Raw genomic sequence first — 24,497 nt, forward strand, 5'->3', positions numbered from 1 at the left:
TAGAATGATAAATTATGATTTCCAAAAAGAGGGGGAAGCAGTAGAAGTAAATAAGAGCAGGAAAACAGGTTTGGTGAATAAGCGATAACTTTTTATTTTATATCCTAAGCAATTTACATTGGTAATTAAAAGAGGTTTGTTTACCACAAAAGTTGCGATTACGCATGACTTTCAAGTTAAGTTTCCATTTCTTTTCAGCTTGTCAGCACCAAGGGGTCTTTGATATTTATGAAAACTTTTATTTTATTTGATTATGTATCTTAGGGGATAAAGATGGAAAAATTAGATTTAAGTGCATTAAGCAACAGTTTTTAAAATAATCTAAGCCAATCAAGTGAATATAAGTAGCATACAAACAAATCAATTCTTGTGGAAGAAATATAAAAAGGAGAGTTGGTGCTCCGTGACCTAGTCAAGGATAAAGGCTAGACACAGGCGGACTCAAGTGAATCTCACATATTGCGACTGAACCGGGCTTTTTGATAGGTTTGCAAAACTGATAAATCCGTTAAGGTCATCACCTCTATGTTGGTTGTCAATAGTGACCCGGGAGAGGCCCCCCCCCCCTGCTTCAATGCCTTAAAAAAAAAAAAAAAAAAAAAAAACCCAAAAAAAACCCCCCCAAAAAATTTTTTAGTCTTCACTCCCAGATGGGTTACTTAGTAAATTTACAAGTTCTATAGAACAATCACACTGGAAAAGGTAAGTTGTGCATTGGGGTTTCAGACCAGGCTAATCAGCACACTTGCATGGTTTGTAAGATAATAAGTATCATACTTCTAGGGTTACAATTAGGATTCGGTTCTGGGGTTCGGGAAGGAGTGAGTCACTCTCTTGACAACAGTACGTTTCTGCCCTCTTCTTTTCCAATCGACCACACCTGGCCTCTTGCCATTAATGTCACACCACACAATCTGAATGTTAACAATACAAAATTCTTTTCAAGAGAAGATGTCCACGACTCTTTTCGTTCTGCACCCCCCCCCCCGGAATTTTCCCCTGCTTTTATATCCTCCTATCTAGAAAAAAAAAAGGAAGAGACAGGAAAAAAAATAGCTTCTTCCATCATGCTCTGCCTACCCAAGATGCCCTTCGTGTATATAAATGAGCTAGCCATCCTTTCCTTCTTTCCCAAAGAGCGATGCAGATACACCCGGTACGTTTTTTTTTTCCTCTTTTCTAACCATATACCACGCCCCCCCCCCCTGATCTTTGAGATCAATAAGACACTTCATAATCATTCATCCAAGCAGGCCTCCTCCTTTCACATTGAGGCCTCTGGGGGACAACTTCTTGGGGGTTGACGTTTTCAGGTTCACTACAGACATTCTCGTCCGGTTGTAAAGAACCACAATGTGGGGCTAAGTCGAATTGAGATGCATCGTTAGCTTCTTATTGGATCTCGACTTTCTCCTCTTCACTGCCATCACTGCACATCGGCAGGGTTACATGACACAGATCTAGGATATGCCAGGGAACGCCATTCACCATCACGTTGTTCTTCGACTGTGTTCCTGTTACGACCCCCCCTCCCCCAGTGAGTGGTACATTTTGCATTGGGGGCTTCACCCACACCACCTCGCCCACTTTAATGGTAGCTTCTTCACCCTCAATTCCTACCATTTTGTTGCACGGATACCGCCACTTATATGCAAAGATGGCTCTATGAGGCACAGTTTTCTCATCTTGTCTGGTTTTTGGTGAGATGTTGTACCAAAACACCGCCTCCATGGGTGAAATGTTGCTTTTTTCCGCAGCAGCCTTGATGGTGCGATGATTCCTCTCCACTATCCCATTGCCACTCGGCCGATACGCTGCCCTAAAAAATTGCCTTACTCCCCACCTATCACACACCTCTTTAAAGGCTTCTGATCGGAAAGCAGGGGCCATTATCCATTAACAGTTCCTCAACCAGCCCTCTCTCCAAAAATATTTCTTCGATGACCCCTCTGATCGCCCATGCAGCTTCTGCCCTGATCTCTCTTCATATGGCAAACTTCCCTGGTCTACAGTCGACCATTGACAGATACAGCTTATGGTGATAATGAGTCACATCAATGGCCAATCGCTTCCAGTCCTCAACAATGTGTAACTCTCCTGCTTCATGTCTGGATGGTCCGAGGTCTATCGATTGGCATCCCTGACAGTGCTCCACTACCTCCCTGACCTCCTTCTCGGTGGTTTCTGGGTAAACCTCTCTTGCCAGGAATAACGTCCGTTCTTGACCAAAGTGGTGCATTTCATGTAACTTTTTAACTTCCTCCCCTGCACAGCATACTGAGGAAACCTCCTTTCTCTCTTGCAACTAGGCCTTCTTTACCCGTGTCATCGAATCCGCCTTGTTCTTTTCTGACGGAATCAGCACTACAGATATCTTCAACTGGAATTCCGCTATCAAATCTGCAAGTGCTCAAAGCCTGCGCTTGATCAGCATTTCTGCAGCACCTCTGATCCGAACTCTCTTATCGCCAGTCACTGCCAACCTAAGCCATGAAACTACAGTTGCCGAATTGGATTTGATTTAAATTGTTTTCAATCCCCACTTCGGGGCCAGATTGATTCCTTTCATAGCGGCCTCCAGTTCGGCTACGTTGATATGGGATTAGTCGTTTTTCTTTCTTAGCCATGCCGCATCTTCCACAGTTACACCTCCCATATCTAATACGACGCCCAATGCCAGACTGCTGGCATCACACCAAATCACACCCGCGTCTCCACCGCTGACGTATCATTCCCCCTTTACTGGGTCTTCTTTCGTCACTCTCGCGATGATTTCTTGTAGCATGTTCGTGACCTCCTTCGTCACACGGCCCTCCCAGCCATCAGTGCCCGTTTGTCGTTTAATAAAACTGAATGCTATCCTGAGCCAGCCGGCGATTGGATAGTGTCCCACCAGTCTCCCACAGACTAAGAAGAGTTCTCGTTTTGTCAGGTCGGTTCTGATTTCGGGTATTGCATTCCCTCGTCTAAAGAGAAGGCTTCCTTTGCCATCTCGGCATATTTTCAACCTCAAAACCGCTCCTCCATTCAGGGACTCCGCCGGTTTTGCAGTCAACCCATACTTCACGACATGGCCTCTCACTTTCTCCGCTGTCACCTCTGCTTCCTCCATGAGAATATCGTCAATATACAAACTAGTGGCCTTGTCCACTATACAGTCTTTACTCAGCACCGTCTTCAGCACGGCAGTATAATTTTGGGGGCTGAGCTCAGCCCAAAGCCTAACCTCATCAGGCAATACAACTTTCCCTTGTATCGGACCAATTGATGTTTCCAGAGTTTTTCATCTACATGGATCTGGAGATAAGCCGACTTCAGGTCGACAATCTTAGTGGCTCGCTCCATCCTCCTTCATTTCCTCATAACCTCTTTGCATACATCAATCCCCTATCCAGTGTGGCAGGCTACGTATCTGTTTAATTCTCTGAAATCCAGTACCAGTCTAACTTTATTCTTTGTGGGTTGAACAACCACCAGTAATTTTTCTTCCCCTGTCCATGGTTTCAGAATTCCCTCTTCTATCCACTTCTCTACTTCTTCCTCGAATCCTTTTCTTATTTCTCCTCACAGTATTTTCTCATAGCAGCTTACTTTGTTTCGTAGTTCTGGAGGCCCAAAGATCCATTTCCATTCAACCGTCCACCTCTCACCATCGAACCTTGCCAGGAAATCCTCGTCCTTGATGCAGCAAGCCTTCGGTTTTTGTGTTCTGATATTTCTATCACCTTCCACTCCTGCCATTCCTACTGCGCCGAGGCATCCGAAAGTTACTTGGCCCCCTCTCAACGTAGCCCCCCCCCAGTCGGTTGATCGCACACCTAAAACCACATCAACATCACCAACCAGACGATCCAACACCAGGGCTCGTAGTCCAATAGGCACACCTTGCACCAGTACTTCCGCTGTTGTCTCTCCTAGGCATTTCACCTCCCTGCCATCCACAGTCTAAATACTCTTGGCTCCGCTCCATGATCTAGTGACATTCTTCGTTACCAATGTCGTGGTGCAGCCTGAGTCAACAAGGGCCATGGCTCTCTTCCCACTGACTACTACCGATAATTGAGGCAACGTTTTGTTGTGCGCCATTTCCACATAGAAGGGGGAACCACTGGCGCAATGGCTCCCCTTCTCTTGTTTCCCTGGTCCCGTGCAGCAACGTAATAGCGGCTAATGTGCCCCACTCGTCCACATCGGTAGCAGGTGACCCCTGGTCTCGGCTCTTTGCAGTCCTTGAGCAGGTGGGGAACCTGGCATCGGAAGCACTTGATGGCAGGTCTCCCCCCCCCCGTCGCCTCGCTGCCTGTCTCTCGTCATTCAAGTGGGGCCTCATGAACTTATTTCCACTCACAGCTGCAGCCACGATTGGGCCCTTGACATTCTTGACTAGGACTCTGGCGTGGACCAAGAGATCGTCCACTTCCATTGTATTGATCTTAGTGATTCTCTGCATGTTCGCAGAGATTTCTTCTTGGAAGCCATTCACTAGGTATAGCTTTACCGTCATCTCCAGACTCCTCCCCAAGTAACCAGCCAATCCTGCCAGTCTCCTGATCTCCGCAGCAAAGATGTCAACAGACTCGCCGGTCCACCTCAAACTTGCAAACTTGCCGAGTGCTTCAAATGGACTCTCGGCGAAAGCCAATTTCAGTCTTTGCTCCACTGAGGCAAGGTTTCCCTTATCTTCATCACGTATCTGCTGGTAAATAGTGAGGGCTTCACCCTCTAAGTAGAGCGGCCGCAGAGTGACCACGTCTTCGATATTTGGCAACCTTGCCACTTTTCCAGCCATTTAATTTGATCACTCTCCCCAGTGAAGGGTCTTAACATCTGAGTTGAGAGTCTCCAGTCAGCCATGTTAACCTGCTTGATTCGCCAAAATAGCTTCCAGGGTTACAATCAGGATTCGGTTCTGGGGTTCGGGAAGGAGTGAGTCACTCTCTTGACAACAGCACGTTTCTGCCCTCTTCTTTTCCAATCGACCACACCTGGCCTCTCGCCACCAATGTCACACCGCATAATCTGAACGTCAACAATGCGAAATTCTTTTCAAGAGAAGATGTTCACGACTCTTTTCTTTCTCCCCCCCCCCCGGAATTTTTCCCTGCTTTTATATCCTCCTATCTAGAAAAAAAAAAGGAAGAGACAGGAAAAAAATAGCTTCTCCCATCATGCTCTGCCTTCCCAAGATGCCCTTCGTGTATATAAATGAGCTAGCCATCTTTTCCTTCTTTCCCAAAGAGCGATGCAGATACGCCCGGTACGTTTTTTTTCTTCTTTTCTAACCATATACCCCACAATACTTAAAGTTCTACGGTCTTCTAAATAAATTATCATAGTTTTTTATTCAAGCAGTTCTTCTCTTACTATAGCTATAATTTATTATTATTTAAGTGAGGTGAATAGACTATTCTGTTGTTTGCAATTCTATTTTAAGTGTAGAAAATTATCGGTATTATATGTCTGGAAATGTAAAGAATTTAAAATAGATACATACAAGGAAACAATAAATAGTTAGATTTGCTTAAGTTCATGCAAAACGGATAAAATTTTACTTTTTTAGTCTTGGACAATGATGGTTGATTCATTTGACCCGGTTGAGACAACTTTTGCTAACCCATATTGTGTTGTGGCTGCTGTTATTACATTATTTACTTCTTTTTGTTTGTGTTTCATATTGATTTTTACTGTAGGAGATGTTTTTCATAATTAGGCCTGAATTACTACAAGGTAATGGAGTGGAGAGGCATAACAATAAGTGCCTATGGTTAGTATGTGCCTGTTGCAGAAAAGCAGTGGCGTGCAAACCTGGAAACCTTCAGATACAAGAATAATATGATTATGTATGTCCATGTTGAAAAACCAGACACAATGGACCACTTGGAAAATAACAATGCATTATTGCTAAAATTCAACCTATTTCAATTTTGTAGAATTTGTGAAAATTGAAACTCTAGATTATGCCATATATGCAGAAGTCACAGAAATTTTATTTAAATTATAAATTGCATTTAAATTATAAATTGCATTTAAATTATAAATTGTATTTTTATTATACATTGTATTTAAATTATAAATTGTATTTAAATTATAAATTGCATTTAAATTATAAATTGCATTTAAATTATAAATTGTATTTAAATTATGAATTGCATTTAAATTATAAATTGCATTAAAATTATAAATTGTATTTAAATTATAAATTGTATTTAAATTATAAATTGTATTTAAATTATAAATTGTATTTAAATTATAAATTGTATTTAAATTATAAATTGTATTTAAATTATAAATTGTATTTAAATTATAAATTGTATTTAAATTATAAATTGTATTTTTATTATAAATTGTATTTTTATTATAAATTGTATTTAAATTATAAATTGCATTTAAATTATAAATTGTATTTAAATTATAAATTGTATTTAAATTATAAATTGTATTTAAATTATAAATTGCATTTTTATTATAAATTGCATTTAAATTATAAATTGTATTTAAATTATAAATGCTAAAAATTAATCTTTGGAATAAACCACATATTTGTATGATAAAAATATTTTCTGTGATTTATTTCAATTTAAAGTTTGCTGCCTTAAAAAAAAAAACCCTTTATAATACTAAATATATAATACTAAAGATTGCATCAAAATACTGGAGTTATAACAGGATGGATTAATAGAAGGCATCAATAATAATAATATCACACAAAAGTAAAATATTTGAAAGATTACTGTAGTGGAGCCGGAAAGGGTGAAAGTAGGAACACGACGACTTGGTGAGAATAAGAAGAACATTTATATCAAGCAAGGGTTAGTGGTACAATATATTTTAGTGGTACAATATATTAAACAGTGATAAGTCCGTTATATTGGTTTCTTCGGTGGATTCCAATACAATAAATCTTGAGAATGTTTGGTGTAGTTCATTATCTGAACTATCCGAGTCAACGTGTAAGTGCTTGGAATTTTTATACTTGGCCATATCTGTATATTTTAAAATTCATTGTTTATGCTCCCACCCACCTCGAAGTCCAATATTGGGGCATGTTAAGGAGGAAACCCACGGCCAACAAGTGGCCCCATTGAGAGGCTTTTACTCTCTGCAGGGGGACAGATAGTGTATTCTAATGCCCCACTGACAGGGTTGGGAAGTAGGGAAGGAAAAAGAGGGGAAGGGGAAGGGGACTGTTGTTTTTGTTTTTGCAGAACATAATTAAGTTTTACAAAAGAGAATAGAAAACAAAAACAGAAAATCGATGTAGGTGCATTTCGTCTCAGGAAGCCAATAGACAGCCTGATCTGGTAGCACCAGAGAATGAAGTCAAAATTGAAAGCCATGATGAATTCAAGGTAATCACTAATAAGTTTACGAAAATGGACTCTAATGTTTTGCATAAAGACATTGAGCATTTTTTTTTAAAGTGATTTTAGGGATGATTCCTTTAAAAAAAATAAGGTGCTCATGCTGCTCACTGTGCTAGAATTCATAATGACCAATTCATTAGTTTAGGAGTGAAGCAAAATTCATTGTGACCCAAAGAATAAATAACCACATAAATCAAGTACATATCGATGATAATAGACAGAAAAAAGATGCCATAATGAGAACAATATTCTCAGAATCGAAGTAACCAAAACGATCATCACAGACAAGATACCATAATTTTGTGATGAAAAATGATGTTCATACAAGATACCATCTTATCCACAATTCAATGGGATTGTGGAGAGAATGCTGCAAATTGAAATGGGATTAAAGGGTTCATCCCATTTAATGAAACAACAGAAGCAACTTACAACAATTGTTCCTAAATTATGAAACAATTCCACATGCAGGAAGTAAACAAAATCCTTCCACATTAATGAAAGACAAATCCTATTATGTTATTTTTGACAAAAAAGAAATGCTAAACATTAAAAGAAAAGATAGAAAAAGTTCCAATTACACAAAAGAGCATAACACAACAACATCCAAGAAAAATGGTCAGCACATATCAAAGGCTTATGAAGAGAAATTTAGAACCAGAATGAAACTTGAAAATGTAGAAGTGGAGGAAACGTGGAAAAATGAAGAGCAGGAAAAAACAAAGATGATGGATGACAGAAAGAGAAAGAGAGAAACTAAGCAAAAGAAAATTAATTTAAATAATCATCGCTTGTAAAAAAAGGACCAAGAGAAACATTGGAACAAAGGGTATACAACTTTTTAGGTTCATAAAAGTGTGGCATCACATATCATATGCAAATGATGCACACCTATAAATCCAACCCACTACTAATGGACATAAATGCTGTTAAACAGTTTATGTGTATAGTTTTAAAAGATATACACATTATATTTAGGAAATCAAATAAAAGATTTTCATCTCTTAAAATGAAATAAGTGTGACTGCTTTTTAAAAAAAAAAATTGATTAATTTCGAAGTTGGACTGAATTTAAATTAATTTTTATTAATGTAAATGTAGAAAATAAGAAAAGATAAACATACGAAATCGTAGTTGTTACGTCGGGTTCGATAATTGGAAGGATTGTTCCACCACGTACATGCAAATTAATCTTGTCCCATGGAGCATCGAGGATCATATAAAGTCCAGTGGAACCAATTTTGGTTCCTGTATAAAAGTCGTACCAAGAACCTTCTGGAAAATAGGCCTTCACTTTAAATGTATTCTACAAAATATGAAAATTAAAACAAATACATTAAAACGTTTTATCTATTAAAATAGAACTTTTTTTTCTTGAAAAATGTAAAATTATTTGTTTGAAATCAACTAATCCTACGTATATGTGATAATGTCCTAGTTGCATCATTTTTTTCTATCAAAAAAGTAATATCACATTGAAATTTCACTATTTTAAATGGAATTAAAAAACGGATTAATATGCTTATCAATTCTTCATAGATTATTTAAAAAAGTGCAAAACAAACAAACAAACAAATGATTTCCTAAAAGGATCTTCTTTCAACTATCATCCATCAAAATTGTAATTTCAGTATCACATCCAATGAAATTATTAGAATGCGACCCTAACAAATGTTGGGTATAATTAAATATATTTTATGTGCTTGGCAGTGTATTAAAATGTATATGGGAATGTATTTGATAAGTATCAATAATTAAAATAATTTGATGGAACAGGCGATTTTAACTAAAGTTAACACTTTACACAGCCTAACATCACAAGATGAAAAGATCTATTACCACATGGACAGAAAGGCCCGGCATATAAAATCAACCGTAGATTCTTTGATATGACAGAGGCACATTTGAAATGAATTTTCTGTTTAGAGCACAATTGAACCATAATACTTGATATAAAATATGGGAATATGGAACATTTGTTATTCTTCATTCAATCACAGGTAACGTTGCTAGTTTGCTATTCTTATTTTAAATAACTGAATGATTGCATTAAATGAAAAATAGATTTAGATTCATAAAATTAAGAAAGTAAAATAAAAATAAAAATGGTGGGAGATTAATTATTTTGTTGTAGTGTTAGTGGTTGAATAAATGACGAGAAAGACATAGTAACAATTAAATATGTATTAACAAAATACATAAACATGTGAATTGAACAATGTCTTTGCTCATGGCAGGACTAGTAGTGAACGACCATCCACTTCACGTGTCTGTCACCAACTCTCTGGTAAAACGCCTCTTGTACCTGGAAGTGACGTCATGGACGGAAGTGATGTTATGAGATAGTTCATTATTCTTGGTAGTAGGAATGCATCCCCAATATATTAAAAAAAAAAAGAAATTTTCCCGGATGCAACTGATTAAGCACCAGATTTTTAGTTTATAACGTTTTTTTAAAATTAATTACATTTTGCCATGCAAGTTATAATAAAATAATTTAGTTTTGATATTTCTTGATGATTTCTTCATCATTCTATAAATTTTTATTTTACATTTTTATAGAGGATTATAAATGTTCGTCGAATGTTCTAGACCAATATTGTTTCTGTTTGGCAAGATCTACAGCTGATATCCTGACTGTAATCTCACATAGGATCAGTGAAACTCAACAGGGATTTCTTCTCAAGAGCAATAACACCTGGCACATCAAAGGCATTTTATTCGATTTCACATAAAGATCGACTTCACAAGATTTTCAGCTATGGAATATCTGAAAATGTCTTCTCAACCATCAAATCATTTCTCTCCAATAGTCAGTTGTTGATGGGCGGAAGTCTGCAGCTATTGATACTGGCATGTCTCAAGGATCCATCCTGGGCCTAACTTTCCTCCTTATCTTCATCAATGATCTCCCAAATTACATTCTAAGTTCATTCGATGATATATGCACATTTGACACTACAATCTATGGCAAGACTTCAAAGATCAACAACGACCAAGACCTCTCTGTTTTTCTCCTCACACCTTGAGCATGTGGTACAATGGGGCGAGAAGTGATTCATTTTAACGCATCCTAAATTAAGCTTTTATCTTTTCGCCATAAACACTCTGATCCCTACTTGGCTCTGTTGCTGGAAAAATGGTTGCATCATTTTACCGCGCTAGAAGGGATCTCATTACTGATGCAATCCTCAACCTGTATTATCAACGTGATGTTCTAAAATGGTACTGGTGCCAAATCTGGGCAGGATAAGCTGCTTGGAGCACCCTATCCTACCTTGACAAAGTTTAAAATCAACTTCGAAACCTAGTAGAGGATTTCTTTTTTCCTTACCTACAACCTCTTTCCCACAGAAGAGATGTTGCAACCTTGTCTCTGCTCTATCATTGTTTTCATGGCAAGTGCTCGCTTGCCAAAGTTTTACAAAAAAACACTCAACGACCATCAACATCTCCCCAATTCTCTACCTTTGCCTAAATCTAAACACAAATTCCATGGACAAAGCTTCTTTCCTAGAAATGCCCATCTGTGGAACTTTGTTCTGCTGGCCTGCTTCCCAGGTGACTACAATATGATTGTCTTCAAGTTCAATGTAAACAAGTTCTTGTTGAGCTGTTTCCCTAAATAATCATTTCTACCCTATTTCCATCACTAACTATTAATATGCTGTTATCCTAGTGACCACCATACACTCATTAACCCCCATCCTCAAGTGACTTTTGGGCCTTGATACGTGGTGACTTTCATGTAAAAAGGATTTTGAGAATAAACACAATTTGTCTATATCTGCTCTTCTTCCAGCTTATGGTTTAAAACTTATTAGAGAAATAAATTTATACAAAATGTGAAATAATGAAAACCTGATCAAAAAGTCTTTTCAATATGGAATATGTGATTGGGGCAAAGGTTTGATACTTAATCAAAATAGAAGTTGCCTTTAAAATAATCCGCAAAGGATTATTTTAAATAATTATTTTGCCATTATTTTATAATTAAAACATCTGATAAAATCAGATATAAAAAGTGCAACATTAAAAACTTTTAAATAGATTTTTTTAATGTCAATTTTGTGTTGTCATCTGCCATTTATCCACATGTTCATATGTATAATAATAGAATTATCTTTCTTTAAATATATCTAATAATTATGATCATCATGTTAGATACTTACTGGTGTTAATACTGGACTGATCATTAAACCACTTCCCCATAAAAACTGCCGGTCAATGCTGAAGGTTTCTTTATTTCGTTCTCTGCAATGACATTAATCAAAAGGATTAGTGTTAATCATTAATTTGCAAACAACAATTTAAAAAACAAAGAAATATTGATAAGATGATAAGATTTAATGTAATTGTTAGGTGGAGGATGAACAATACTATGAGATGATTATAAAAAATGGGTGGAATAGGCAGAATATGATTATTTAAGTGTATGGCTTGAGAAGTATTTGCTAACATAGGACTGGAACAACAGGGAAACAGCTCTGTGGTATCACAATTGCAAAGTTTTGGGAAAGAAATTCTGTTCATGAAAGTTCCACTTGGTTTAAGGTAGTCAAAAGAAAAAAACTAAATTCTTTGCAATAGTGGTAGTTCGATGAGTTTTTGCTGTGAAAAGGGAGAGGATCAGAGAGTGAAGCTCAATTGAGCATCTACCATGAAAATAATGATAGAGTAGAGAAAGACTAGCAACGTCTCTTTTGTGAGAAAGAGGATGTCGAGAAGAGATTATCATGTACGAGACTGATCTCTCGATTGCATTGAGTGCATCTCTTCACATGTGGCCGGAATGTTTCAGAGTGCTTGAAAGATTCAACCACTTTTTTTAAGTGACTTTAGTAATGGATTTGATGCAAGTGTTCCATTTTAGGTTTGAGTAAAAATCAGTCCTAGAAACTTATCAAGGAAAGAGGTTTGCCATTCATTTTAGCTAAGGCAAAATGAAGATCTGAGCAGTGGTGGTAGAAGGATAAAAGCTTAGTTTTAGAAGTAACAGTCGCCTTTTCTGCAGTGCAGCACATAATCCAACCCTAGAATGGGGCTCGTTTTTTTATAAAAATTACTATTGGCTATTTGTTACTTGTTTTCAATACCATCAGAATAAAAGATATTTTTTACTGAGTAATAATGTTGTTTACTTTCTCTTCTACGAACTGGAGACAGAAGGTTCACCAACTTTAATTAAAACTTGAATTATAATAACAGTTATATCCAATTCCTTAAACTCTGTAAAATGAAATAAAGAATATACAAAAGCTGAGTTTGTTTCACAGAAACATTTTCATCAAGCCCACATTTGACCTTGTGTCTAACATGGAAAGGAGATAAACTACAAAAGCTGGGTAATCTTGATAGAATTGCAAAAAAAAAAAACTGACTTACAGGAAGAATAATGGCCAAAGGACGGGTGAACCATTTGTATGGCTGTGATATAACAAAGTGTACAGGTAAGGCAAAAGACTGTAACGAGTCAATAAAACTTGTCTCATCGCATCTTGAATGTGGCTATCAAACGCAGTAGGATCCTGATCCTAAAAAGCAGAAAATAGATGGGAAAATAAAGCATAAATAGAACCAAAATGGTAAAAAAATGAAAAAATAGAAACATCTTTTTATTCTCTTTAATATTATAATTTAATAACATAATTCAATTAGCAAGGCCTATGTACTGACATTGCCTGGTGGAAAGATGCTATAAAGTCAGAACAGATTCATTAAAAGACACCCCCTCAAAAAGATTAAATTATGATTATGTAGTGTATTATCATAGACTCAGCTAAATTTGTTTTGTTTTATTTTATGAAGTAAGTGAAGAAAAGAAATATTGAAAAACATGTTAATTATGAATAAAAAAATGTTTATGAAGAGCGTCATTCCACAACAGCATTTTCCTTGCTTTTCTTTGGAATTTTAAACGGATGCATATTTTCACAACCTAATGACTACTTTATAAAAAAAAATATTTTTATCAATCCTGAAACCATTGTGTAGGAATCCTTCTTGACTGAGGTAATTTTATTTTGTTTTTAAAAAGTAGTCATTAAGTTATGAAAATATGTATCCCACTAAAATTCCAAAGAAAAGCAATGAAAATGTGGAATGATGTAAAAATGAAACTCACAAATCTGTGTTGATGCGTCATGTTAGGATGGGAAAAAAATGCTGCTGCTAATGCTGGTGATGCTGATGGTGATAGTAGTAACAGCAACATGAAAGACACTTGACACAATTTAAATTCAGATGAACATATCTCGGCAAAAATTTATTGATCAAAATAAGCACCATCAGAATGAACACACTTTTGCCAATGTAAAACAAGTGTATTGATCTGAGTAACATAAAAATCTTGCAATCTGGTGGCGATGAAGTTGCTGAAGGCATTTTTGATAGCTTAGGTTTCTAACGCAGAAAGTTGTTGAGATGCTTAAAAAAGTGGGAGTCAGTAGGTGAGAGGTCGGGAGAGGATGCCCGATGAAACAATGTTTTGTGGCTCAATTCATTCAACTTTTGCAGGGTCGGTTTAGCAACATGCAGTCGGGCATTGTTGTGAAGGAGAATTGGATCTTTTCTGTTGACTAATACTAGGTGTTGTTGTCAAAGTTTCTGATGCATTTCATCCATTTGTTGACAGTACTTTGCCGCTGTAATGGTCTCACCTGCATTCCAAAAACTGTAAAGCATGAGACCAGTCTCAGACCACCAAACAGTCAGCATGACCTTCTTTTCAGCATAACTCTCGCTTTGGTGGAGCTTTGTCTAACCACCGAGCTGAGTATTGCCTGTTATAAAGAACCCACTTTTCATTGCAAGTTACAATTCAGTTGGAAAACAGATCATTCTTGTTGCATAAAAAGGAAAATGACACTTCATAATGGCATTTCATTTGGTTGCCATTCAATTTGTGAGGCAACCATTTATCAAGTGTTTTTGTCTTTCTAATCTCTCTCTAGTGGTTGGAAATCATTGTGTATGTTACGTCTAATTCAGAAGCAAGTTCTCGAACAATTGTTCAACGAAGGCTCTTAATTGATCGTTGTCAACATCTGATGGCTGACCACTACACTCATCATATTCAAGACTTGTCGCCGCCACAAAATTTCTTAAATCACCATTGTGATGGCGTTCAGTAGTGGTTCCTGGGCCAAACGCTTTATTGATATCACAGCTTTTCGGCCTAGCTTGAAATGAATGAAATAATAAGAAGAAGAATAAGAAAATTATGCAAATTTGCTTTGTTTCCATCCTGTATTCAATGTTCTATCATTTTGCAGGAGAGTTGGATGTAACTGAAGATACTCATCTACAAATTTATTGACAATTGAATTAAATATAATGGGTTAAAACATTCATTAAAGTCATGCTCTAAACAACATATAAACTGTAGAACGTATTATGAACGTGTCCTAGTGCAAGTGTTTCTACGTAAAAACAAATAAATTCCCCTAGAGACCTATAAAAGAAAACCATATTTCAATTGTACAGAGAATGTCTTCACTGCCAAGAAAACAATATGAAAAGACTTACGAAAAGAAAGATGCAAATATATGGGAGCAAATATCAGCAACATTATAATTCAATAACTTGAGTTTTATTTCTTCTGCCCGTCACACCAATAATTTCCTGGGTAAGGTTAACACTTTTGTCCAAACTTCCAACTTCTGTACATGTAACACACCTTCTCTGAACTCCCAACGTACTTTTGCTAATTCAATTTATTTCTTTGAAATCCAACTTCAAAATGAACGACCCTCTAAAAAATCAACCCTCTTTTATCTCCAACCAGGAGCATCCCATTTGCATATCGGGTGGTCACATTGCAGGCATATAAAGAGATAAGGCAGCCATTTTTGTTTCTTTCTTCTTCATTCATTTCATTCCATGACCGACCCATTGAATTATGCACACGTGCTAATTAGGTAAGTTGCACATTTCCCTACAAGAGGTAACAGCTTCGATATAACCAGTTAGTTTGTCTATATAACACAACATAAAGAAGATGTGGTATTTGGCCTTTTTTTTTGCAATTATCCTGAGCTCATAAATTCGCCTGTTTTTACTTTTTTCTTGGAAAAGTTGGCAGCAAACATTTTTTTATGTCTGGCACCCTTATTGCAAAACACACACATCAAGCAGAAGCCAAGGTCAATAAAGTTAAGATCCTACGAAAAAGGCAATTAAATCCATTGTGACACTGTGTTTGTGACTTAAACAGATAACTAATGATCATGCTGGTGGCCATTTTAGTGTGGATGAAAGCATTCTGTTGCTTGGTAAAAATGAATTCTAGAATGAAATTAGCTTTGTAAGCAGAAGTGAATTGTTCAGTAGTTTTTCAGTTTAGAAGGGATTGTTCAGTAAAATTTTCAGAAAAATAACTTGCCGACAATGAATTTCATTTTAGTTGAATGCATTAAAACTAAAAGAAAGATACCATTTTCTTGATATTGCATTTCTATTCATTTAATGTCATTTTTCTTTATGAGAGTTCAGCATTCACTGCCATATGTCATAAGCATCATCATCGTTGTCATCATAAACATTTACTGTCATACATCATAAGAATCATCATAATCGTCATCATCTATCACTGCCATATTTCATAAACGTCATCATCGTCATCATCATTCACTGCCATGTCATAAGTATCATCGTCATTGTTATCGTAAACATTTACTGCTATACAGCATAAGAATCATCATAATCACCATTCACTGCCATATGTCATAAACATCATTATCATCATTCACTGTCATATATTATCATGACACTCTTGACATAGCTGCTATATAACTTACCTCAGATTTAGAGTGGGACGGCACACAATGATAACAGAGGTAAGAATTCACAAAATTTTGGCGCAGCTGCTTTCATAGTTATAGCTGAACTATGTTCACAACCATCATGTATACTTACCATATTTCTATGATAGCAGAAAGAGTCTCTTACCTTCAGGGTATTGTCTTCTAGTACCATTTCTTTGTAGAAATATTTAGTAGAAAGTGCCTGTCTCCTGCATCTCTGACACTTGAAACTGAGATTCATAACTTATAAATATTTTGGATCACTGCACTTTTTTGTTGATCACGTAAAAGCACAATGCGTATCATGTGAATGTATTTTGTGTTCAATATGGATGAAACTAATGGATGAAACTAATGGATGAAACTATGATTACAGTTCTGCCTTTTATGTTCTAGTTTTCTATATTCGCCTTGTTTGTCAGTTTAAGTCATCCACAGCTTTTGTCTTACAAAATCAACATTCATCAATTTTTTTGTGCTGTTACACACAAATTATCTAATTTGATATAATTCCTTTGAGAAATTATTTTATTCAATCGGCATAATTTTCAAAATTACTTTTAAAAAAAGAGAAGTAACTTCCCTTCATTTACAAACTTCATTATTGTAGCTCTACAATTATAATGCGGTTGCAAATATTTACATGTTTTGTTATTCAATGCTTAAATAATGGAACAAAGTTTTTTAAACCCTTTTCTAGTAAAAAAACCAACACAAAACTTGGTCAACTGAGATATTTGTGAATAAAATATTTAGTAAACAATTAAAAATGTGTAAAATGCAAAATTTACAGATGAAAGTGATTTGCAAAAATAATTGCGAACATAACATTCGCTAGCATTGGTACTTTTGCAACGCTAGTGATTTTCTAACCTAAACTCATCAACTCTTTTTTTTCATGCCCATTTATGCCTACCATGTAATGTTCAGCAGATCAAAACATGTACCCCATATCACGTTGAAATATTATTTTGCTACATCGAGAAAAGTTTCATCAAGGAAGGTGAGACCAAAGTTGTTTTATAGTAAAAGTAATTAAATTGTGATTTCTGTCACACTGCATTCAGTTCAATTCTCAGTACAGGCGATACTAAAAATGCAATTGCAAATTACTTAAAACTTCTACCCGGCCACGTCTGAAGAGAAGAGTATGCTACCTTGGTGGTTTCGTTTGAACTTTCATACATATTTCTAAGTTTGACAGACAAATTCCAGAGTTTGATAAGATATATCAGAGGAAGGTTGGCAGTTATATTGGCCAAAACATTGTCAGAAGAACAGTAGTCCAAATAAAAAGTTTTAGGATATCAAAAAATTTCACAAAATTCAAATGTCTACTTCTCGATGTGTTAATAGCTAGACTGGCAAATAATAGACAAACGAAAAAAATGAAGGACTCATTAGCGAAACTGTTGATGTATCATCAATTATAGGTGTGATGATTTATATAAAAAGTAATGATCAATTGAAATTAATTTTATTGTATCATTATTAAATCTTATTTTAAATGGGTTTGCATGGTGCCAACTAAGTCATTCTCTTTGCAAAGAGGCATAAAGATCTCAAACATTTTGAATATAAAAGTGAATATCTATAAGAAAAAACAAAAACAAACAAAAACGAGTACATTTGTAAGAGGAACATTTTTGTTTTTATGAGGTTTAAAAATAATATTAGACAAATAGTAACCTTTTTTTTCCAGAAATCCTCAGTCTCATCTCAGGTAAAGCTGCAGTGTTTAAAAATACTGTTGTAAAACCTTTTCCTTTACAGATCACTAAAGGAAAATGTCAGAATCTAATGACATACCTAATGAGATAAAATGCTTAGAAAACACATTGCATGGTCTTTGACAGAGAAAATGAACATAGCAAGGGTATTCGAGTGTGTGCAGAGGCAGCACCATACATAATTTGCCAGTATTCATACATTCCCTAAATCTTTTATATGTGGCTCCTAGTACTATAAAACTAATAAACTATCTTGGTTGGCAAAACCTCATTAAATAACTGCTGCTTTTGTTTGTGTAATGGCAAAAATTAAGCTCACTGTATACAACCATGGTTGGTGATATGAAGATCATCCAACCACAAAAAAATTGTTTTGCATAAAAGACAGCAATCACTCAATCAGTAGCGAGAGCATTGATAAATGTGCCAACAAATGGAGAGTGAGCAAACAGCATTGATAAAAAAAAAATGTTTGACTCATGGACAAGTAAAAAGAGATGTGTCTGAGTCAGAGAGAGAAAGCTATAATTTATGAAAATTGTAAAGTCTAGCCTACTATCCACTTGAAATAAGGTAGTTCTTTATGTCATATCTGAATATCTGAATGCTATTTGTTTCATAGTTTTTAGAAAACGTCATCTTATTAAAAGTTACCTCTACATTTTTCTTTTTTGAGTTTGATTCATTTATTTTTTGGTAAATTTCCTTGTTTATATTGAATATAAACAATTACATTATGTTTAAATCATTGGTTATAAATATATATACATAGAATAGAGATTTAAATTCCTTTTATAAAATATCTGTAAGTTTGATATATCGAAGAATGTGAATTCTTACCGGAAAATGTATGTCATTATGATTACGCATGAATGGGTAGAAGGCTCCCAGCTGTGTCCAACGTGTACATAATTCTGGAGTTGTTGATCCTGAGAAACCGCAGATATCCGCGCCCACCATTGGAATACCAAAAAGTTGGAAGTTGAGAATTTCTACAACAAAATTTCACATGTAGACATGAAGCAAAATAGTTTTATTTTTTCATAAATAAAAATTACTTATATTTTTGGTAGGAAATGAATTAGTGAAGCTATTTTATTTACCTCCCCTTTCCCAGAGGTTAGATACAAAATTAGATGTGAGTTTGATGGAAGTGTTTTTGTGGAATTGGATTTGAACTTGGAACACCGAGGTTGTCAGTCTTAGCTACCCCACCTCTTCTTGACAAAATACACAGAGGGAACACTGTTAGAAGGAAGCTATCAACAATATCTATAGATTATGATGCAGATGGACACTGCTAAGCATCGATCATGAAGGATTAATAGTGATATCATCTGTAATGGTGGCAAAAGTATGAGGAAACAAACCCTATAAAAAAACTGCATGAATAGACAAAACAGAACCTCCTGGATAAACTAATGCCATAATAACTATTCCAGGACAACAGCAAAAAAAAGAATTAGGTTATATTTCTCCAGTCATCGCTTCACAAAAGAATTGACTGACAAACTATAATAAGAGCATTTGTTATGCAACAAAAAAGTCATTGAATGATTTACAAACATCTAATGATTTACAAACAACATCTAATAATTTACAAACAACATCTAATGATTTACAAACAACATCATGTTTTAGAATTTTTGAGATGAGAATCAATCATTTGTATTATTTGAATTTTTCAAACTACTGTTCTTATCTTGAATGTTATTTTCACAATGTTTTGGTAGGTGCATCTTGTCAAACTTGCGAATCTATACAGAATTGCAAACAGAACTACAGAGGTAATTTGCTCTTCTACCATCAGCCATGGAAATTTTCAGTAATTCATAATTGTATTTTTTGTATCATCTGAACTGAGAATTGAACGTTCAACCTGTAGAAGAGTGTTAGGGTTAGAACTGATTGTCACTTTATACATTATACCATGCGCTCCTTTTGATTGATAAGTCTAACAAGATACACCTGGAAGGTCAGGGGTTATATCAGTCAAAATGTTAGAATAAAATCTAAGATGAGAACAATAGTTCAAATAATCCAAATAATAAAGTGTCTGAAAAACACAAAGGAGATGATATTGTGGCAATATGTCAAATACATCTATGCTTCGAGGAGTATGCAAGATATTGTGGCAATATATCAAATACATCTATGCTTCGAGGAGTATGCAAGAAATGCTATGGCACAAATGTTACTCTGTTCCCAACTACGAAACCTACAAAAAGTTGGAAAACTAATTTACTCAAATCACTATTTTTCCATTCATACATATGTAGTCATTTCGATGATAAACAGAATGACATTAGTACCAACTTCTATATCTCTCCCTACCATTAATGGTAAGAAAATAAAATGTCATGAACAAACATAATTGGAATATCCTGTTCAAGAAAATGTTTATCTTATTGCAGATATGACCAATCAACGTTTTGGATTTGATTTCTTCAACAAAGTTGGCTTGACAATTAACTACAGCAGAACAATTTATGATCCTTTGACTTTGTTGCTGAAAGAATTTAAAACAACAACAATATCTCCAGTGAATCTGATGATCAACCAAGTTGGACTTGATTCATTTGAACCTTAACCTTAGATAAAACCACATAAATTATTTTATCACACAAAATACCATTCAAAAATATTATTAATGTTTACCACAAAATTGAAATAGAATTAAAATATTAATTATCCTTTAAATTTTCAATAGAAAGCTCTTAGCTTTTACAAACACCAACAGATGACTGTTGTTTGTAAAAACTTTCTATTGAAAACCTAAAGAATAATTTTATGAACCTACATGACTCTGTAACAGTTTATATTTATTTAGTAACTAGCTGTACCCTGCCACGCGTTGCTGTGGCTCAAATTGGCGCAATGGAAAAAGTTCCAAAATGAGAAAATGCATGTTTCTTATAGGTGTAATTTTCTATTTTGCATGGGTACACAGTTTTTGTTGTTCCATTTTCTTAGCTGATATAGAGATTTTCTGGTTTGGTGACTCTTGAATACGTAACATAAATTGTCCATGTGAAAAAACAGTCAGTGTGTAACTGTAAGACCCACGATTGTAAAGATTGTTCCCTGTGCTTTGTTGATGGTTATTGCAAATGACAATAAAATTGGAAAATGCAATTTCCTAAAGTGTAATGATGTATCGGGTGGAATCATAGGAATGCATGGAATGAAGATATATTCATCTGTGAAAGGTCCTGTTAAGATTGTTGTTTCTATGATATTGTTTGTTAATTTTTTTTTACTGCAAACTATGCGCCATTGCAAAGCTTGGATTGGTTTATATTTCACAACATGATAATAGTACGCCAAATTTCAGTTGCAATACATGCAGTGGCATCCCTGGCAAATATAGCTGTTGGATAATTAACCACTTTATCTGCTTTCACAACAGTGTCAATGGATTTGTATTTGACTACCTCACTTGGAATTTTACATTGAATAATAGCGTTAAGTTCATGGGCATCTTTGTATTGACCTGCAAGAATAGCTCATTCACTCAGTCAAATGGAATTCTTATAATTTGAATATCTGCAAAAACCTTTTAAACTAACTATTCTTTTGATGAAATAAAATTACAGAAATTACAGAAGTTAAAAGTCAAAGAATTTTGCCCTTAACTCTGATCAGCTGGCACTTTTTCGTATCCAATTTCCCACAAGTGATGCAAAAATTTTGTGCGGATCGAACAGTCTGCAACTGGACATGCATATTTTGAGTTAAGTTTAATGTCTTCACATGGAACCAAAAAGTAGAGTATTTGAGGCAAGCATTTATTTCATCCGCTGATGTTGATTGAAGAATAACAGGTAACATTTGTCTGAAATCTTCTGCAAGCAATATTACTGCATTCCCAAATGGTCTGACATTGCCACGCAAATCTTGCAAGGATCGACCAAGAGCCTCAAGTGATTTTTTGCGTACCATTGTGCATTCATCCTAAACAATAAGTTTGCATTTCTGCAATATTTTTCCCCATATTGGATGTTTTGGAGATGTCGAACATGAGATTTTTGAAAAATTGAATGTTTTAAAGTAGAATAAATAATTCTTCTACTTGGCAGCAAGGTCAGAGGTATTCCTCATGCAGCAAGGGCTAAGGCTATGTCATTTTGTTACCAAATGGCTGCCAAGATCAATTTATTTAGAAAGGTTTTACCAGTTACTTCTGGTGCTGTTCAAGGTAGCAGTAATTTCCAAATAACTTCTATTCTCACAGTCAATAAATTAGATTACTAAAATAGTATTTATCCATGTTTTGACAATGCCTTATTCACTGTAATTAATTTAGGAGACTAAAATAGGATGAGGGATTAGAGATGGACAGATAGAGAGGAAGATATATAGATAGAAAAGAGAAAGTGAGAGGAAAATAGAGAAAGAGAAGGAGATAGAGAGATAAAGGGATTGATAGATAAACAGAGAGAGGGGGAGAGTTAGAAACAGAGAGGGATGAGACAGAGGAAAAGAGCGAGATAGCGGGAGTTAGAGAGAGAAAGGGGCTCAAAGAGAGATGGAGAGGGTGATATAGACAGAAAGATAGATCGAGAGAGGGAAAGGGAGAGATGGATAGAGAGAGATATTAAGAGAGGGGGAGAGAAACAGAAGGTGAACTACACTTCACCGTTTTTTTCCTCATTCAGTAGAGAAGAAATCTTTCGAGACTGAGGCAATTTTAATGTTTTGTTACCATCCACTTTTTTGGGGGAGGGGGGCTAGATTTTCCTCACATTAGAAACCGACCGGGTTATCTGTACTTTCACCTAACAAATTAATAAAAGAAAAAGATATTGTAAAATTTGAATTTAACATGAAAATACTATTTTAAAAAATAGCACGATAACATGTGCATAAGTGCCACTTTAGGTACTCCTTGGGCATTGAGTTCCATGGCTACCAGCATAATTATTTAATGGTCGCTCCCTTAGCCCCCACCCTAGTCAAGGCTAATGCATGCGCACGTAACATTTTTTCATTTACTGACGTTGCCTTAGTAACTAAATGATTTATTGATAATTTCATAACCCTTAAACGCATGCCGGAAGATTTAAATTGGTTCATTATTGTTGTTGTAATGAAAAAAAAAGTTTCATTCAACACAAAACCAAAAACACATATTAATGATAAATGATTTATTATTCTATTCATTGAAATTTAATAATTTTTAAATAAAAAAAGTAAAAAAAAAGTTAATAAAAAAATAGTTGCTTATATGCGCATGAAAAACTTTTTTTAATTTTTTTTTTATTTTTAGATTAGGTCCACCTTATAATCACCCCCAACCTCCTCATCTTACGAACAGCTTCCGGAATAAACACCACTTTTGGAGGGGGAGGCTATTTGCAAAATTTAACTGATATTTGTTGTCAGCATACCCACCCGAAAATACTATTAAAAAAAGGGGAGGGGTTTAGTGCCCGTTGCAGAGAAGTAGATTTATTTATCAATGAAAGTTGCGAAGAAGTAAATTTATTTATCAATAAAAGTCGTCATTTAAAAAAGAAAATTGTGGAGGTGGACCTAAATGTAAATATTTACCCAAAAAACTATCCCAAAGTTTATTACAAAAACGTTTTGTTTTCGCACTATTCAACAATTTGTTCATCCGCGCATGTAAATTAAAAAATATTTGTAAAAGTGAGAAGTTATCAGTAAATGATTTAGTTTTTTTTTTATTTATTTATTTTTTTTTTTTTTACATTAGGTCCACCTCCACAAATGTTAAGAACGGCTTTCAGAATAAACACCCTCAACCTCTCCATGTTAATAACGGATTTCAGAATAAACACCATTTGGGGGGGGGGATATTTACAAAATTTAACTGATATTTGTTGTCAACATACCCATCCGCAAATACTATTAAAAAAAAAAGTCGATAAAAGTCGTCATTTAAAAAGAAATTTAAAATCAAATGTTTGTAAAAGTGAGAAATTATGAATAAATGTTTAGTAACATTTTTCGGTGCTAATGCAGAGAGTGATCCACGCTATTTTTTGAATGGTATTTCCACATTTAATTAAAGTTTTATGGGTTTTTTTTATTCAATTGCAAGGTTAAAGTACAGAATAGGTCCAAAACACCCTCCCCCTCCCCATATTAAGAATGGCTTTTTAAATAATAATGTTATTATTTCAGCATGGATCACTCTCTGCATGAGTACCCATTTTACTTTTAATATTCATAAAAAGTAAAACTTTTTTTCAAAATAAATAAATAAATAAATGTTTGTAAATGTGACAAATATGGGACTTTTTTTTGTGCTAATGCAGAGAGTGATCAGCGCTATTCTTTTAAATCGTATTCCCACGTTTAATTAAAGTTTTATGATATGTTTTTATTCAATTGTAAGGTTAAAGCACAGAATAGGTACAAAACACCCACCCTTCCCCATGTTAAGAATGGCTTTTTAAATAATAACGTTATTATTTCAGCACGGATCACTCTCTGAATGAGTAAGTTTTTTTTTTTACTTATCTTGTAATTCGAGAGAAGTTGAAACGGAAGTTACCAGAAATATAACCGGGCAGTCTCGCAGAAACGACTTTGAAAGATATTTATATTTTAATTAATATTTTTATAATTCG

At 35.0% G+C, this 24,497-nt stretch overlaps 1 protein-coding gene across 1 annotated transcript in view; it reads right to left on the reverse strand.

The window, feature by feature from the left end:
* LOC145258281 (lysosomal alpha-glucosidase-like) overlaps positions 1-24,497 on the reverse strand; it is a 432,680-nt gene that overhangs the window by 32,567 nt on the left and 375,616 nt on the right. Inside the window, exons 12-15 of the mRNA XM_080116285.1 lie at positions 18,739-18,890; positions 12,750-12,898; positions 11,537-11,618; positions 8,489-8,670 (exon numbers count right to left, since the gene is read on the reverse strand). Of these exons, the coding sequence (XP_079972411.1) occupies positions 8,489-8,670; positions 11,537-11,618; positions 12,750-12,898; positions 18,739-18,890 (565 nt within the window). The remainder of the gene's footprint in view (positions 1-8,488; positions 8,671-11,536; positions 11,619-12,749; positions 12,899-18,738; positions 18,891-24,497) is intronic.

The sequence above is a fragment of the Euprymna scolopes genome, chromosome 33 (genome assembly GCF_053919585.1).
Source record: "Euprymna scolopes isolate OS-2025 chromosome 33, ASM5391958v1, whole genome shotgun sequence".
Classification (NCBI taxonomy): Eukaryota; Metazoa; Mollusca; class Cephalopoda; order Sepiida; family Sepiolidae; genus Euprymna; species Euprymna scolopes.